This window comes from Thamnophis sirtalis, unplaced genomic scaffold (assembly GCF_051295495.1).
Source record: "Thamnophis sirtalis isolate CommonGarterSnake01/CBP01778 unplaced genomic scaffold, rThaSir2_p1.2 scaffold_6, whole genome shotgun sequence".
In the NCBI taxonomy this organism is placed as follows: Eukaryota; Metazoa; Chordata; class Lepidosauria; order Squamata; family Natricidae; genus Thamnophis; species Thamnophis sirtalis.
Genome location: NW_028261386.1, coordinates 121548167 through 121566961, shown reverse-complemented (window position 1 = coordinate 121566961; position 18795 = coordinate 121548167). Strand labels below are relative to the sequence as shown.

At 38.1% G+C, this 18795-nt stretch overlaps 1 protein-coding gene across 4 annotated transcripts in view; it reads right to left on the bottom strand.

The window, feature by feature from the left end:
• Positions 1-18795, bottom strand: part of COL12A1 (collagen type XII alpha 1 chain) — a 154475-nt gene that overhangs the window by 73908 nt on the left and 61772 nt on the right. For all 4 annotated transcript variants that reach the window (XM_087718861.1, XM_087718858.1, XM_087718860.1 and 1 more), the window contains exons 15-25: positions 16606-16872; positions 12721-12913; positions 11295-11416; positions 9704-9853; positions 9504-9623; positions 8668-8832; positions 8392-8538; positions 7613-7755; positions 5090-5219; positions 2393-2538; positions 1573-1702 (exon numbers count right to left, since the gene is read on the bottom strand). In XM_087718861.1, the coding sequence (XP_087574987.1) occupies positions 1573-1702; positions 2393-2538; positions 5090-5219; positions 7613-7755; positions 8392-8538; positions 8668-8832; positions 9504-9623; positions 9704-9853; positions 11295-11416; positions 12721-12913; positions 16606-16872 (1713 nt within the window). The remainder of the gene's footprint in view (positions 1-1572; positions 1703-2392; positions 2539-5089; positions 5220-7612; positions 7756-8391; positions 8539-8667; positions 8833-9503; positions 9624-9703; positions 9854-11294; positions 11417-12720; positions 12914-16605; positions 16873-18795) is intronic.

The window sequence follows — 18795 nt, the reverse complement described above, 5'->3', positions numbered from 1 at the left end:
TCTAAAGAAATAAATACATAGATTACATGTAGCCAACCTACCCGATGTCAGATATGGAGATGACACCTTCACCATAATAAGAAAGGATCAATTAGAGAACACCCTAACGCCAATTAGAAAAACCCCTAAGACCACTCCCACCCACAAAGGCAAAATATAAACTGAGAGCAAAACCCATTCCTTACTAGCACTGATGATGTTACCTAGTTAGGGTAATGAAACTTCTGCAAGAAAACAAGCGAGCTTAGAGAGCACCAAGGACCCCTCATTTCAACCCTGAGCTACAAATATTATCCCTTGTTGGCAACCTATCCTGCTCTGAATTTAATTTAATTATTAAATTAATACACTATCAATTATTAATTCATTAAATATTTTTTCAAGGAAGGAAGGACTGAATGTAGGAGAGAAGGAAGGGAGGAAGGAAGGAGGAAAGGAAGGGGGAAAGGAAGGAGAGAAGGAGAAAAGAAAGGAGGGAAGGAAGGAAGGAGGGAGGGAAGGAAGGAGGGAAGGAGAGAAGGAGGGAAGGGGAAGGAGGGAGGGAAGGAAGGGGAGTAGGAGAGAAGAAACGAAGGAAGGAAAGAGGGAGGGAGGGAAGAAGAAGTAGGACCGTTGTAAGATAAGATGGATCTATGGGATGTTAAAAAAGCAATCTTCAAGTATATTGTCAACAGTAGGGAAAAATTGTTATAAATACATATTATTAATAACAGTTATGAGATCATATAATTGTGAATGTATATATGAAATTGATAAAATTAAAATAATTTATATATATTTATATTATTTATATAATATATATATATATATATTCAATTTAAAAACTGTTGTACAGAACTGCAGAGGAAGACAAAAGTTTTTGAAGATAATATCTGCATCGTTACCATTCAAATAGGTAACGCTGTATATAATAAGGCAATTCTCTCTTCATTTTTCTAGGGGAAATACTTCCCAAAAACTATGCTATCCATGAAAAATAGCTATATAAATCCCAGCTGTTACCAGAAAAAGAATTCCAATGGTTGATGTTTATGCTTAACATCCGATGCTTTCAAAATACTTCATACATCAGTATCTTTTCACGAAAAGTGAAAGAGTTTAAGTCACAAATAACAATCCATGCTGGCTGAAGTATCTAGAACCATGATGGCAAACCTATGGCATGCGTGCCAGAGATGGCACATAGAGCCCTCTCTGTGGGCATTTGCACCATCAGCCCAGCTCAGTGAGCCGGTCATCGGGTTTTTGGCAACCACAAGCGCACCCCTTCCGGTTTGGGCACTCTGTGACAAAAAGGTTGATCTAGGAAGGTTGATCTAGGAAGTGCAATCCTACCAGAGCAATGGGACACTTTGTGGTAAGTGCTCACAGCTGGCAATTACACTGCAGATACATGTAGAGAGGAGTTTGATAGGGCTTTTTCAATCTAACAAGTTTTCTTAAAAGGTGTAAGCTTTCATGAGCTTTTCCTGATTTTGGGCTACCATGAACTAACACAGCTGTCCACTTATAGGATCTCACAAATCACTAAGGCAACGGACCAAATATTTTGAAAAATGGTAATATTCCTACATGTGACTTCCTGAGTCGTGAGTGGATCGCTAGTGAGGTCGCCAAAAGTTGAATGAACTGTTAAAGTATACTCAGTATTTGGAATCAAGTCAACCAGCTGCACATCAGTCACTGATGCTCCGACCCGCATCTAGAAGAAATAAATAAAACAAAGAGGCAAAACATCAAAATAAGAAACAACATGTTTAAAAATGTTTTCTTAGAAAGAATTTATTGCCCAGAGTTACCTTGAGGAAAGATGGGTGGCTTGTAAGTTTTATAAATAAATAAGTAAACAAATTGACAATTTCCTGAATTTTGCCATACTATACACCTGTTGATGCATTTGATTTTATAAGGTAAAGGTTCCCTTCGCACATATGTGCTAGTTGTTCCCCACTCTAGCAGGCGGTGCTTATCTTCATTTCAAAGACGAAGAGCCAACACTGTCCGAAGATGTACTCCATGGTTATGTGGCTGGCATGACTAAACGCCAAAGGTGCATGGAACGCTGTTACCTTCCCACCAAAGATGGCCCCTATTTTTCTACTTGCATTTTTACATGCTTTCGAACTTCTAGGATGGCAGAAGCTGGGACAAGTAAGCTGGGAGCTCACTCCGTTACACGGTGCTAGGGATTCGAACTGCCAAACTGCTGACCTTTCTGAGCAACGAGCTCAGTATCTTAGCCACTGAGCCACTGCGTCCCTGCTTTTATACTGTAAGCCAAATTATATCTCACTGTTTGGGTATATGGGAACAAATATAAGTATCAGAGAGAGAGAGGGAGAGGGAGAGGGAGAGGGAGGGAGGGAGAGAGGGGTGGAGGGAGGGTTGTTACCTCTTTTTCTGTTGCTGGTATTGTGGCATTGACAGGTTCATATAATAGCATGTAGCCAGTCGCTCCTTTTACAGGTTCCCACCGCACACGCATCGTCCTCGAAGTGACATCATAAGCATTCAAGCTTCTCACTGAAGGGATTGCCACTGTGAAAAACATAAATATTCCCTTCAGCTACTCACATCTACGGACTTATTTCCCCCCTTATCACCCAAACATTGGTCATTTCACTTCTTTCTGGTTTGGGAAAAGGACATTGAAGGAGAGATTGTGGGAGCTTTTGCTTACTGAACTGGGATAATGAAGAATTGCAACATGGTGACACAATCACATTCACTGACCCATGCAGATTTTGCTATTAGCTAAAGTTTGTGGCAACAAGATAAGATGTTAAATAACCTGAAGCTTCTCACATAGGGATTACCAATTTTCTTGTGACCAGCAGGATTTTTTTTAAAAAAAAAAAAAGATTCAAAAAGCTTTTTTTGTCTCGTGCCTAGTAACACCACAATGTCAATGGAGTGCGCAGAGCCAATTTTATTTAGCCCACCTTAAAGGTGCTAAAACTATCCATTCCATTCTGTAACCCTCAAACTTCCCAACTACAAAAATAAAGAAATACAGGTTTAAATTGTTGGTGCTACTTATTCAAATGGTCTGGAAACCATAGACGAAAAATCCATGGGAAAGGAGAAGATTGAGTAGCTTCATGGTGGCCAGGCAGCAGAATCCAGATGACTCATCCTTCCCCTGGCATAGGGCCAGTGACCCATTCCTAGCTTGCTAAATAACCATCGCATAGGTCCCTACTAAAAGATACAGCATTCCTTGGGGAATAAGTGATCAAATTAAATATTCCATGCCTGTTTAGGGATCCGGTTGATAAATAATGGTCAAAAAAGCCTACGAAGAGTCAATTTTATTAAGCAATTCCTCATGTGGCTGATTCTTATCTTTTATGTAAGTTTTTAAGAAGTCATTCTCTGTTCTATGGTCTGAGCACCAATAGGCAAATTCTTTTTGCTTAATGTATTACAGATATTACATTAGGGTTCCAATGTTCTTTTGTTTTATATCCTGGGCTCCCTTTAACTAAGACAATGGACACATGTTAGGAGGTTGTGATTTAAAAAAAAAACATATGGCTTATTTATGGTTTATGTATCTTTGTTCTTTCATTCAATTTACTGTATATGCACCACCCAAAGTGCAATACATCTCTAAGCAATTAACATCTGGTTGAAAGCCACAAACAAACATTTCAAAGCAAAACACTAATGCACATCATATCTGAGGCTATCTACTCCACCCTTGCCAAACATTGGCTGGAATCAGCCTCAGATGAAGGAGGAGAACCACTGCAAGCCTGTGCCCCATAAATCCCAACCTCCTGACCTGCTCTAGATGGAACCATGATTGTAGGTATCAACAGCCACTGAGAGATCAAGCCATCACCAAACGTGCCAGAGATAACTCTTAAGTGGCACTTCAGTGCTGTATCCAAATATGTAAACCAAATATCCTGGTCCATTTCTGACTCTGCATTCAGTGAAGGCAGTTGAAAGTTCCCAAAGATCCTAAGTCTAGGAAGCACCACAAGGAATATAGCCAGTGTCAAGCAATTCAAATACGAGAGCTTCTACATAGCGGGGAAGGCAGTGCAGTAGCAACAGTCCCATTGGATCCCTAGAATTTCACAAAGGTGGTTTCTGATGACTATCCAGAATTATCCTTCTGCAATCCACCAGTTTCCCAGGCAATAGCACTTAGACTTATATACCGCTTCATAGTGCTTTTACAGCCCTCTCTAAGCGGTTTACAGAGTCAGCCTATTGCCCCCCACAATCTGAGTCCTCATTTTACCGACTTCAGAAGGATGGAAGGCCAAGTCAACCGTGAGCCTGTTGAGATTCGATCTGCCAAACTGCAGCTAGCAGTCAGCTGAAGTAGCCTGCAATACTGCACTCTAACCATTGCGCCACCTCGGCTCTTCCATCAACTCTGTCTTGGCAATGCAGCAAGTACAACTCTTGAACAGAGTGAGCAAATTTCTGAAACCACTCCACTTCTCACCCCATCAATCATACCCTGGTCTCTTGGGACAGAATTCAAGAGGACTGCAATGTGAAATCAGTAGGCAACTTTCGCATACCGTAGCAGCTTCGATATCACTTATGGAGATTCTCAATCATCCAGGTCATGGTTGTCCCAAAGGTGCTTTTTCCAAAAGGCATCTGGACTGCCTTCGTTTTTTTCCCCCTTTGAAACGTTTTGCTCCTCATCCAAGAAGCTGGGACTGAAGAAGCTTCTTGGATGACAAGCAAAGCATTTTCAAAGAAAAAAAAACCAAGAAAGTCCAGCCGCCTTTTGGAAAAAGCACCTTTGGGCCAGCTTTAATATCTTTCACTAGCAATCTCCTAAGGCAGGGGTCTCCAAACTTGGCAACTTTAAGACTTGTGGACTTCAACTCCCAGAATTCTCCTGCCAGCATAGCATGTGGACTTCAACTAGCTGGCAGGAGAATTCTGGGAGTTGAAGTCCACAAGTCTTACAGTTGCCAAGTTTGAAGACCTCTGTCCTAAGGCCAGTCCCTTACAAAACAAAAAGTAAAGGAAGTTTGCCATACATTTTATTAATATTATTTGTATGCACCTAATAATTATTCAATATGTCTATTATTTTGTAATTTTCACTTACATGTTGTTTCGGTCCCTTTTAATGGTTCACTGCTAGTACCTTCTACTATAGAAAATACATTCACAACATATTCTGTTTCAGGCTTGAGGCCAGTGAGTACAGTAGTGGTATCCGAACGACTTACAAAGACCTGAATAAACATAAATGAAACCGTAGCAGATGTAATTCTTACATATTTCAAAAAATAAATGTAATATAAACATAGTTATTATCTTGGTTCAGGTACTAAATAATTTAAAATAGAACGTAAGTTGTCTCTGTACCAGATGTAATACCAGTAGTATATATCTGGTACCAAAAGCTGTAAAATATGAATTATTTGTAAAATTAGGATGTATAAATCTTAACACCCTTATAGTAAGTTTCACTGCATCATGGCTGAAATCTATCTGGAATATGCAATCACAGAAGACAGGAGAAAAGTATCCAAACGTACTATATATACGCAGAGGTGGGTTCCTACCAGTTCGCACTTATTCGGTAGAACCGGTTCGTCAAATCTACTAAACCAGTTAGAAGAGGCTCCACCAGTGGACCCGGAAAGCAGGCCACACCTACAGAAGAGGTTCCAAAATTTTTTGAAACCCACCACTGGTCCTTGGATATGATTATTCTACACTATCATGCTCATATTTATAAAACTCAGTGCCTCTGTGAAAGGTAAGGATGACTACTGCGTTTGTGGTGCAATCAGAACATTGCGTTTGTTGAAGTTGTTTTAACGCAAACCAAAGATGCCTTTAAAAAAACAAGTTTACATCATATTCTTATGCATGCCAGTGCTGTGTGTGAGGTAATTTAAGGTGGTTCTGACAAGTGTCGTCGGCATCTTCATATCCGGTCACATGGGCGGCAAGCCACTCCCATCCGGTCACATGGGCGGCAAGCCACTCCCACAAAGGAGGCCACACCCACAGAGTAGGTTCGAACAATTTTTGAAACCCACCACTGTATATACGGCATATAAACTGACTACCATTTCACTGTATCTGAGGATTTAAGGGCTGTTTCAAATATATGCTGCATTGAGAAACCAGCCAACTGTGGTTCCAAAAATAGGAATAGGAATATATATGTACAGACATATGTATTTATAAGATTACAATGTATAAAAGAATAGTAACAGATATTATATCAAAGAATAAACTTATACACATATATAGGAAAGGGAAACAGATAATGTTTACATGCAGTAAAAGCTCTGTTACTATATACTTCCCTTCAGCTATTTAGTTTTTCCTTCCTCCCCCTCCCCCTCCTGGGGCTTCTTTCTGATCATGTCTATTATTTGCTAATAGTTAAAAAGCCTGTGTTAATTCTCCTAAGTATTCTGGATGTCTGGATATAATGGCATCCAGATAATTATAATAGGATGCAAGCTGCCCGGTTGCCACATGGGAGTCATTATTTTTGTATAATAGATTCCAGCACTAGCCAGAGGATCAACTTAAGAAGAACCATGCTATAGGGAAAATAAGCATTAAATTAATGACTGCAACTAATCAATCCCTTCTGTTTAATACCAATCCTTACTGGATTGGACTGGTTAAGCAATGCAACGTGAGGACTCTACTCCAAGGGAAATATCAATTGTTATTGTCATTAGAATTGAGTAAGGCTACTGCGAGCTTGGGAATTCTGGGAGTTGAAGCCCACAAGTCGTAACACTGCCATAGTTGCCCACCATTGCTATAAAATACGGTTCCACCACAAAACCGCGGACGACAAAATCCCGGTCGATGAAAGCGCGTATGTGACGTCATCACAGTGTGACGAAAAAGATCGAAAAATGTAAAAATAAAGCTAAAACTTTACCCTAACCCCCCCAAACCTAACCCTAACCCTAACCCTAAACCTAACCCTTTACCTAACGAAAAACCTAACGCTAACCCTTAACCTAACGCTAAACGTAACGCTAACGCTCTAAACCTAACCCTAACCCTTAACCTAACCTTAACCCTAACCCTTAACCTAACGCTTACCTTTATGTGAATCGGCTTGCTGTAATTTAATTTTTATTTCAATTTTTCGATCTTTTTCGTCGCGTTGTGATGACGTCACATACGCGATTTCGTCGACCGCGCTTTTGTGGAACGCGGTTTTGACGGGTCACGTAAATACAATGTGCCTCTTCTTCCGGCACCTAATCCAGCCTAGCAGTCCCAGCCATTCTGAACCAGTATCAGTAAGATATTACTAATGCCTTTCTCTGTTTAATTTGGTACTATGTAATAAGGAAAATTTTTGCTCAAGTGAGTATAGTTTAAGATTTACACCCAGCAGCCGCAAACGCATGCATGCATTCGCCATATGTTTTAGCCAGAAACAATGGATTTGTTTCCACTTAAGCTTACTCTTGTGCTTAAAATTCTATTTGTCGATTAATGTGAAATGCACGTGTATGAATAAACTGTAGTGACTGATGAGCGAGCCTTTATTTCAAAACTTAGGAATCTAAACTGAGCAAAATAACTCTCCCCCCGCCCCAAATAAGAACCAAAATAATCTGCCTCCAAATCTGACCTCCTGTGGTGTCCCTCCTCGGGCAGGATAATATTCAACTCTGTATCTATCCACGCTCTCAGTGGGTGCAGTCCAGGACACTCTAAATGAAAGAGGGGTCACTTCAGAAGTAACTAGGTTGGTGGGAGGCAGAGACAAATCACCTGATGTGAAAAGAAAAAAATGGAATTTAGGGTAAGGAAGTCTTGATGAGAAGGTTTGCCAGAGATGACTCATAATCAAAACAATAAAATACAGGTTTTCTTAAGCACGTAGGAACACTTTATTATAAAGTATTTATTATTTCAATATTAAAGCCATTTCCATATTGAATGGAGCTGTATCTGAACTACGTTCACAACAGAAGTTATAGGAAAACAAACAGCGCACAATGAGAGAAAAATTGAGCAATTTGACAGCAGAAGCAATGACCCAGAGACCTGGTATTTATCTCCCTCTCTGCTGGATGTATTCAAACAGAAACTGAACCTGTCAAAATGCTTTAGGGAGAAAACATTCCATTTCAGGTCTATGATTCTAATCAGACAAGGCATCCTAATAAAAATCATTCTGTGATTGCACATTTTAATATGTGTTAACTTCTCTAGGCATAGATGAAATACATATGGGTGTAGACATTGCATGCCAAAAGAATGCAAATATGAAAAGAATTGCATTCCTACATAGACCAGAGAAATGGATATCTTGTTCAGAAACTCTCTGCTTGACCACATTCCAAGAGAAATTATGCAGACACCTTTTTCTTGAGCACAAAACGAAACCCCAAAAGGGTAACATACCTGATCCTTTCACGCTATTGCACAGATTATCGGTGACACTATCAACAATGTTAACCAGAAGGTTAAAATCTTCAACATTGAAAGCATGGGTGTCATCTGGATCACTTGCAATCTGCTTCAGTTCATTCACATCCGCATTTTTAATACCTTAAAAATCGCGAGATAACACATTTTAAGTAATTATTTGTCAATTATTTGAAAAAAGCATCTAAATATGAGCAAATTATTATATTCCAATGCCTTTCTGTACTGATTGCCTCTTCACTTGATACTCACCGATAGCAAAGATCTCTATTCCTTGTTCCTTCAATCTGTCTGATGGAATATTTATGTCATCCTGTGATTTGCCATCAGTAATGAGGACAGCAATTTTTTTAGCTCCGGGCCTCAAGCCAGCTTCAGTCTTAAAATTGTTTCTTAAGATAAAGCTCAAAGCCATTCCTGAAATCATACACACACATATATAAAATGAAAGTAAACATTCAAAAATATTATAGCCTAATTTACAAGGAGACACATCAGTTCTTCCTGATCTACTTTGAAGCCTATTATACTTTCCTTTTGCTAGAATCATAATTCTATTCTTGTATTCTTGTATCTTCTATTCATGAGACTAAAGGTTGCCAGATAAGATACCTATTCTTGGCCCATTCACAACAGAAGAAGCAAAACCTCCAATACAATTACCAAAGTGTCTCACTCCTACTTGGGGATTATTGTAGACTGAGATAGGATAGGAAACTGTTTCATAGGATAGGAAACATGATGGCTGGTGAGCTAAAAGCACAGGGATACCATACTACACTCTAGGAATATATAATTTTGTGAGTCTCCCCTCCACCCACCCAGTATAACGTATACTGGAAAAATCAATAGCAAAAAAGAGAGCCAATTTGGTCTAGTGATTAAGGCACCAATTAGAAAGTGGGGGATTATGAGTTCAGGTTCTGCTCTAGCCATGAAAGCCAGCTGGACCGTCATTCTCTCTCAGCCCAACCCATCTCACAGGTTTGTTGCTGTGGGAAAAATAGGAGGAGGAAGATGTATTGGATATGTTTACTGCTCAAATTGTTTGTTAAGAAAAATAAATAAATACATATACACATACATACCTGTAAGTGTGTTGCCTCCTTTATATGGCAAATTGGCCACAGCATCCAATAAACGCTGTTTGGTTGGATGGGCATTGAGGTTCCATTCTGTTCTTGGATCTCCACTATACTGTGCAAGAGCTGGGGAGAAAATGTAGTGTAATTATAAATTCTCTTTGAATAGCATCCCTCAAAATATTCCCATTAGCTTCAAAACTTACCGACTTGCACTTTGTCTGGGCCAATATCAAATACTTGGACGATGCTAGCAATAAAACTCCGGACTGTTTTAAAATTTGTTCGGCCAATGCTCCAAGAACCATCCACCAGCAATACAATATCTGCTTCAGCTCTGGTTTTACATTCTAAGCCTATTACAGCAATCATAATATATCTCAGTTAGTTACAAACAACTTTTTTCTTCAATCCTATCTTACATTATATATAATGAAGATTTTAATTAACTTGAAGTTCTTCTATGTAAGTTTTGATTAACTGAAGCTCTTATATGATCATTTCATCTCTTGCTAATAATGAAAAAGATGTCCAAGGTTGCATACATTATTAATTTAAAAATATTATTGTCATATGTACTGCATACTGATTAGATGGAATGTAAACACAATTAGAACCAATTTCATAATAGAATTAACCCTAAACCTAAGTAAACTTAGGTAATCAACTATTACTTCTGCATATTCATCAGTTTAAATCAAGAATGCTTAATGGTCTAAATTATAGGTATGAGTAACTATCTTTAGAGCTTAATACATATGCATAACACAGCACATTAACAGCTATATATGCTAATTGATGCAGATGGTGCAGATATTTGCACATTTAAATCACAAAAAGAAGCACAACACAAATAAGGTAACAGAAACAAACACATAAAAGAATAGAAGTGACAAAAACACACATTTATAAAAAGTATTAAATGCTTAGAAAGAAAACAATGCCAGGAATTTTCAATGTATGAGAATAAATATAAGAGTTCACTTTCCATATGTTGGAAATGACAAGTGTATTTATTACAAAGCAAAAACAGCACAGTTATTTTTAAACAAGCCTTTCAACAACTATTGTAATTGTTTAAAATGCATTCTTCCTCCTTCTCTTTGCTCTGAAGTTCATGTTATCAGCTGCAAAGCATTCTGGCTTGGTTCCATCTTTACATGGAAGGAATCCCACTGAGTAAAAATCAAGCACACTCATCAGAGTTAAGATGGGTTCATTTATGTTTCACATCATTGCTCCAATATTCAGATTTATTGAGAACAGCTACTCCAGGGACCTGAAGATTTAAAAGTATGACTTTCTTCTGCATAAAACAATAAATTCTAGACTTTAATCAATACAAATAACATAAATCGGGAAATAGAATAGAGCTTACAAAACATGCATTCTGGACCACAATTAAAAAGCTAAAGGTCTATTCCACGCCCCTCTACATATTTTAATGCCATGGGAGCGATATTGAGAATGGAAGTATCTGGAATATGTGCTGAAATGGCAGAACAATATAGCCCCAAAGACTGTGCTGAATTGGGCATGCAAACAGACATTCCATCATTTGAAAGGCCTTCTAAATGGAAAAATCAACGCTACCTGTTATATAGAGATTTCTACTTTTCCATTTGGGAATTCTGGCAGATAAACTGTGAGGTTTTACATAAAGAGAGCACGCTTTAAAATGCCATCATATAGAGATGCTACTATCAATATAGTATAAAATATATCATTACTCTATGAAAGCTGTTACTTCGGTCATTAAACACCATGCACTGTTTTCCTTATTAAAACTATATTTACCTGTAGTTAATACTGAGACATCTGGAACATCTGCAAGTGTTGTCTTTTCTTCTCCAATCAGAGGCATACTTTCACCTCCTTCAAACATTCCAAATACATTGACTTTATAGGAAGTGTCTGCCCTGCATGATTGAAAGATAGATGTGTGCTATATACATGAAAGCAAATTAGTTTATGCAGATTCTTCCACTTTCTTTTCTTTCCCCCGAGCATGTTTAAAAAGTGAGAACATATATGTTTTACCCAGAGGGGGAGGGAAGGAGGGGGAGACTCATAAAATATGATTAGGCTAAGGGGGAGAGGGTCTCCACTAAAATAATAGAGAAAATTTGCGGTCTGGAATAGGGATTGAGATCTCAGTTGCTCAATTCCTAATTCAGATGCTCAAACCATAACATGTTTCCTTCAATTTTTTAGAGAATTTGAAGGAATTAAGTGGTAGGCTTTCTGAAACTTTTGCTAGCATTCATCAGGTAAGACTAGAGTTGTAGGAAATGACTTTATTGCAGCTATAGCTCAATACTAATTAGTATTATATTTCAATTGTTTCAATAGGACAACTATATTCTAACCATTGTATGAAACATATATATTATCCAGCAAAAAGGATTCAGAGTTCTAAGACTCAATCTCATTTTCCAGTGAAACACTGGTGTATTTTATTGAATTTTTTATTGAAAGATTTCAAGCCTGAAGTTCTGACTTCAGTAATTAGGGTAGCTTTCTCAATATATTTTAGACTGTGTTTGTTAAAAATCTATACCGTGTACGAGCTCTGGGAAGTCGGGGGGGAGGGAGGTGGGGTGTTGGGGGGGAGGGGGGAGGGGGGATATACACTATGTGTTAGATTTCAATGTAATGCGACTTCACATGTATACTGTTTCTCTTTAATTTCTCTGTAAAAATAGGACAAGTTGAGTACATTGACATATAGTTAGAAATACACCAAGGGGAGGAGGAGTGGGATAGAAGAAAGATGGGTAGAGAGGGTGGGAGAGAGGATGGGAGGGAGGGTGAGAAGGAAGGGAGGGAGTGGACTGGGAGATAGGAGTGGTAGAGGGGGAGGGGAAGTAGGGTAGAGGAGGAGGATGGAGGGAGGATAGAAAGTTGGAGGGGGGGCAGAAGAAAGAGGTGTATGGAGAGTGGAAGAGATATATTGGGTTTCTATTTTGGGGGATATTGTTGACAAGAGGAATTGCTGTGATTATTGTTTAATGTTGTATGGCCCCGGCTATGCACAGTATATATGTGAGTGTATGAAAATGAAAAATGGAAAATAAAAACATTTTAATGCGAGTAATTTGGGTAGCTTTCAAAATAGAAGAAGATGTGTAAGAGATGGGAAGGGATTTCAGTAAAAACATTGTTACATTTTTCTGTATTAACAAGAAAATACTGAAATTGAAAGAAGTTACTATCAGCTTACCTCAGCTCCTCTAATACAACAGTATTGTCATATGGCCCAAGTACTAATTCACCAAGTTGTCTGTTTTCTCCACTTGGATGGAAGGTTATTTTGTACCCCTTAACTTCCCCAGGGGCTGGCTCCCAGGTTACACGAAAACTTGACCTTGTAGGATCTGAAGTCTGCAGATTTCTGGGAGGTTTAAATGGAGAAGCTAGAAAAGTCAAACAATATTCATTGAATCCAATGTGAGCTGTACCCACTGGATAAATGCATCAGGGGCACTCTATGTGTTCCCTAAAGTAAACATCAGCTTAAAAATTTTACTGAAACAGATCCAACACATGTCAGATACAGTACATGTTTTTGCTTATGTTGTAGTATTTATTTCTTTTCCTTTCAAGTCCTCAAAAATCTTTGATGTCTTCTGAAGTATATTTTTAAAGCATGACAAGAAAGCTGGAGGGGAAAGGGCTTAAGACAATACCCTATTTTCTCTTCCTTATAAAAGCAATATTATTTATGGAATAATTTAACTGAATCCATACAATCAGGAAAAAAATTGTGCCACTGCTCTCTTTCCCTACATTTTGCATTCTATCAGCATTGGAGGCCTTACACTTGCACTTAATACTTTCAAAAAAATAAGACATCCATCCAGAGTTACTTTTTTCCATTCTGTAGTTATTTCAAGAACATTTTAGATAATTTATTGTTTCTGCTGCCTTTAAAGATGTAGTATCCATTTTGTAAAAACAGTAACGCAAATGAAAATAAAGAAGCAATTTGAAGGCAAATATGGGAACTTAACTGCTTAACGATTGAACAATCATTTGATGCCAAATAGTTGAGTCGGTATTTACCACCAACTTGCTTATCTTAGTGAAGGCTCACTGGAAGAAAGCTGATTTATTGCCTACATTAAAAATATTAAAATAAGATAGAAAACTTGGGAAACTGTATCTGCTAATTGATGCAATTTCAAATGGACTAAGATCTAAATTTCTTTTCCAGGATTATACAGAAGTACATTTGTGCACCTGGAAACAGAGGCTGGCAGCTCATATCTCTTATGAAGTATGCTATAATCCGACAAGATTATGTCTCAAATTTACTTCCAAGGTGCCAAAATCACGTGTGGATTTTCACTTTAGAAGCAATTCATTGTTACTTTTCATTAATGACAGGTTACAATAGTAAATCTTTAAGACACTTTAAGGTGTCCAATAAGCAGTGCAGTAGATGAAGATTACAAGGCATTGGACGTAAGATACAAAATAAACAAACATTAAGTTCCTTCTTAACTCAACTGGGTTTTTTTTTCCTGCTTCAAGCTATCCCATATGTGCATGGCTTTTCTTTTCTTTTTTTATTTTAAACTAAAATGGCAGTCGTTCAATCTCAAAGTGCAAAAGCCAAGGATTTTGGTAAGGGATGAAACAGAAATACTATTGCTTTTTAAACTCCCAAGCAGAAAATGCTTTAGAATGCCAAGGACTATATTTAGGATCTTAGGGAAAAAGAGAATAATCACAGAATGCTCAGAATGTAACTCCAAGATTCTATCAAGTTTTCTCATCTCATTCAGACTCAGCCTGAAAATATTTCTTATAACCGTTTCAAACTACAGCTTCTGAGGCAGCAATCAGAAACCTACACGAGAAGTCCCACAAGTTCCAAATAGTAAGAATAATCGTAAGAGATTGTAGAGGTCCAGCAATAAGTAAAGGGTGAGGGTTCTCTAACCCTTCCCTGAAGGATGAGCAACAGATTTAGTACACTGTTCTAAGAGATCTTCCACTACTAACCATAGATTATATACATCAAATACGTGGGAAAGCTTGAGATTCTCATACTTTCTCTTATGTTCCAGATAATCAGGATAGTTGCAAATTAAAGTCTTAGCACAGAGCTATCAGATCCGGGCTGCAAATATCTGGACTGTTGAAGGGCAACAATAACAAAAGCTTTCATTTTTTTTGCTACCTTCTAATGGTCATTTGAACTTCGGACAACATCTAAAATGTTTTTGTTCGCTACTCATTTCATTTACACAGTGTCACATTGACTGATACAGTGGGTCAAAAAAGTATTTGGTCAGCCACCAATTGTGCAAGTTCTCCCACTAAAAAAGTTGAGAGAGGCCTGTAATTGACATCATAAGTAGACCTCAACTATGAGAGACAAACTGAGAAAACAAATCCGGACAATCACATTTTCTGATTTGGAAAGAATTGTTTTGCAAATTATGGTGGAAAATAAGTATTTGGTCAATATCAAAAGTTCATCTCAATACTGTATTATATACTGTATGTGCTGAAGTTAAGCCCATGAACAGAGAGTCCTCAATTTACAACAGTTCATTTAGTGACGGTTCAAAGTTACAGTGGCACTCAAAAGGGGATTTATGACTGTTTCTCACACTTATGACCACCGCAGCTTCACCATTGTCACGTGATCAAAACTCAGATGGTTGGCAACTGACTCAAATTTATGTTGGTTGCAGCATCCCAGGCCGAGGTGGGTTGCTCCCGGTTCGGTCTGGATCGGGCAAACCGGTAGCGGTGTCTGTGGGAGGCTCTGTCCACCCGCCTGGACGCTTCTGCACATGCACAGAAGCATCATGCATGTGTGTGAGTGCACACGCAAGCACGAGCGAACAGGTAGTGGCGGGATTTGCAACCCACATATGGTTCCAGGGTCATGTGATCATTTTTTGCGACCTTCTGACCAGCAAAGTCTATGGGGAAACCAGATTCTCTTAACAGCTGTGTTGCTAATTTAACAGCTGCAGTGAATCTTTTAACAACTGTGGCCCCAAAGGTCATAAAATGGGACAAAATTCATTGAACAAATGTTTCACTTAGCAACAAAATTTTAGGCTCAACTGCCGTAAGTTGAGGACTACCTGTATAGAAATTAATTGCCACGTTAGCAACAGTAGCAGCAGCTTTCAAAACTATGAGATTAATTAAACAAATATGAAATAAGATGGGCAGGAAAGAATACATTGAAGAAAAAGATTCAAGTCTTCATCACAATTTGGGCCAGAAAAATTCCTTATTACAGCCTCATTTGCTGTGTATTCCCTCATCCTCCAGTCAATCAATTACAATTAATTGAAGATTAACCCAAGGATTAGTTTAGTTGTTGAATTGCCTGAAATGGCAGAAAGTTTATAGTGCATCTCTGAAGGCCAACCTTAGCACCACCTAGGGAGGAGAAATGGCCGCATTTCCAGGCAACTGGCAAGTAGGACACATATTTAACAGCAGTTTAAATAATAAATAAGCCTTTAAAAATAAACAAGTAATTATACAATATATTGCAATCTCTTAAACTAGGAACAAGTTTGGGCTTGTTGTAAACTTCATACATTTTGGCTACAGTAATCTATCATATGGTTCCACCACAAATCCGCGGTAGACTAAAGCGCGCTCGACGAAAGCGCGTACGTGACGTCATCACAGCGCGATGAAAACGGCACACTGTGAGCGGTAAACTTAAAATTAACGCGTAAATCTAAACCTAACCTCCCCCAAACCTAAACCTAACCCTAAACCTAACCCTTAACCTAACCCTAAACCTAACCCTAAACCTAACCCTTAACCTAACGCTAAACCTAACGCTAACCCTTAACCTAACCCTAAACCTAACCCTAACGCTTAACGTAACCCTAAACCTTACCCTAACCCTTAACCTAACCCTAAACCTAACCCTTACCTTTATGTGAATCGGCTTGCTTTAATTTTATTTTAATTTTAATTTAATTTATTTTTAATTTTATTTGTCGCGCTGCTGATGACATCACGTACGTGCTTTGATCGGGCGCGCTTTAGTGGACCGCGGTTTTGACGGGTCACGCTATCATATATACGGTACTTTTTTATTTTAAAAAATACGCACCTGTTGTTCCTTCGCCTTTTCTATGTTTTCCTTCCCCAGTTTTATATGTTGGAATGACAGTAATATCATAAGTAGTAAGAGGCTGGAGACGTTTCAATACTGTGGAGGTAGAACTCGGAGGCACTTTGACAACGATTTGTCTTCCTCCTCTACGGGGTCGGTAAAGCACACGATAGTTGATCACTTTTCCAGGTGCTGGTTGCCAAGTGACTCTCATTGTGGTCTCCTTCTCATCATCTACTGTAACAGTCCTTGCACCAGGTGACACTTGGAAGTGTTAAATGAAAAAAAAATTAAAAACAATATTTGGATGGAAGGCTGAGTCAACCTTGAGCTGGTCAGGATCGAACCAATAACTTTAACATGGCATTTGATATATTAGATAGAAATTATCTAATACCTATATTGGTTCTCTGGAAGCTTGATTCTTCTTTTATAAATTTAACCTGACTGTTTTCCAACCATTTATTTATTCAATAAAAGATCCACCGAATAGTCTTCAAAGTCAACTCAATACTACAGTCATACTTAATTCTGTACACATGTCCCCCTTCCTGCTTCCTTCCAAGGAACACAGATGAACAAGTGAATGCACACGCACAAAATGTAAATGGGAAATAAATATATTCAGGGATCACTACCAAGTTTAGGGAGCTCCACAACTTTTCCTGGATTTGTATTTTCTGAATTTGAAGCCAAGCACCAAGCAAAATGTTCTGCAATATTTTGAATTATGATTCCTCATATGTTCATATTTTTTCATATTTCTACTTGGTTCTTTCCAGCCCCCTCAAAAGTCCTTTTCTACTCCCATGATTATAATATCTTAAATAATAAATAAGGATATGATAAAATATTTGTATTTCAGAGGCTGCCACAAAGAGGAGGGTGTAAATTTATTTTCCAAATCACCAGAGGGCAACAATGGATGAAAGCTAATGAAGGAGAGAAGAAACCTAGAATTAAGGATAAACTTCCTAACACTGAGGACAATTAACCAGCTTGCCTTCAGAAGTTTTAGGGGCTTCATTACTGGAGGTTTATTTAAGAGACTGGACACTTTTCTGAAATGATATAGGTATAGGATCTCTTGCTTGAGCAAGAGGCTGGACTAGAAGACCTCCAAGATCCCTTCCAGTTCTATTCTGATTGATATGCAAGATGGATTCTTTCCAATATCTTGGCCCAACACTTTAGATTTATACAGAATATGTTGCTTTAATCTTATTTTATTCCACAGAGAATATCTCTTTTTTTTCTGGTTTCAAATTCTTAAAAGAATCTGTATGCAATGGTTAATTACTTCAGCACTATTAAACCAATCTTTCTTAAACATCAAAGTAATCCATAAAAACAGTATCTACATTTATGGCTGACTGGAAACCCCTTTTTGCATAAAATGGAAAAATGCACTTATGATTTGTGGTTTCAATTATTAACAAGCTGGATAATACAAAAGAGTGAGTTTTCTTTTGTAGTTATAGGCTTTATAATTTATTTTCTGCAAAGCAAGTTGGAAGCTTCTTTTTATTTTGTCTTCTTTCTACCTTTTTTTCTTTTTCTTTTCTCTTTTTTTCTTTTTATTAGTTTGTTAGTGTTTATGATCTTTGTAAAACTTTCAATTAAAAAATTATAAAACAACATCAAAGGCATGCACAAGTTTGAACTTTCCAGCCCAGAACATCTGGAAAGTCATGAATAGAAATAACAAGAAATAGGGATCATATTATAAGGGGGATAGTTCTATTTCAAACTCAAACTCAAACAGCCCAAGGAGCTGCTGATTCTGTTCTACAGAGGAATTATTGAGTCTATCATCTGCACCTCTATACCTGTCTGGTTTCATTCTACAACCCAACAAGACAGACACAGAATTCAGAGGATAATCAGAACTGCAGAAAAAATAATTGCTACCAACCTGCCTTCCATTGAGGACCTGTATACTACACGAGCCAAAAAGAGGGCCGTGAAAATATCTACAGACCCCTCACATCCTGGACATAAATTGTTTCAACTCCTACCCTCAAAATGATACTTTAGAGCACTGCACACCAAGACTACTAGACTATAGAACAGTTTCCCCCCCCCCCGAATGCCATCACTCTGCTAAACAAATAATTCCCTCAACACTGTCAAACTACTCACTAAGGCTGCATTACTATTAGTCTTCTCACTGTTCCTATCACCCAT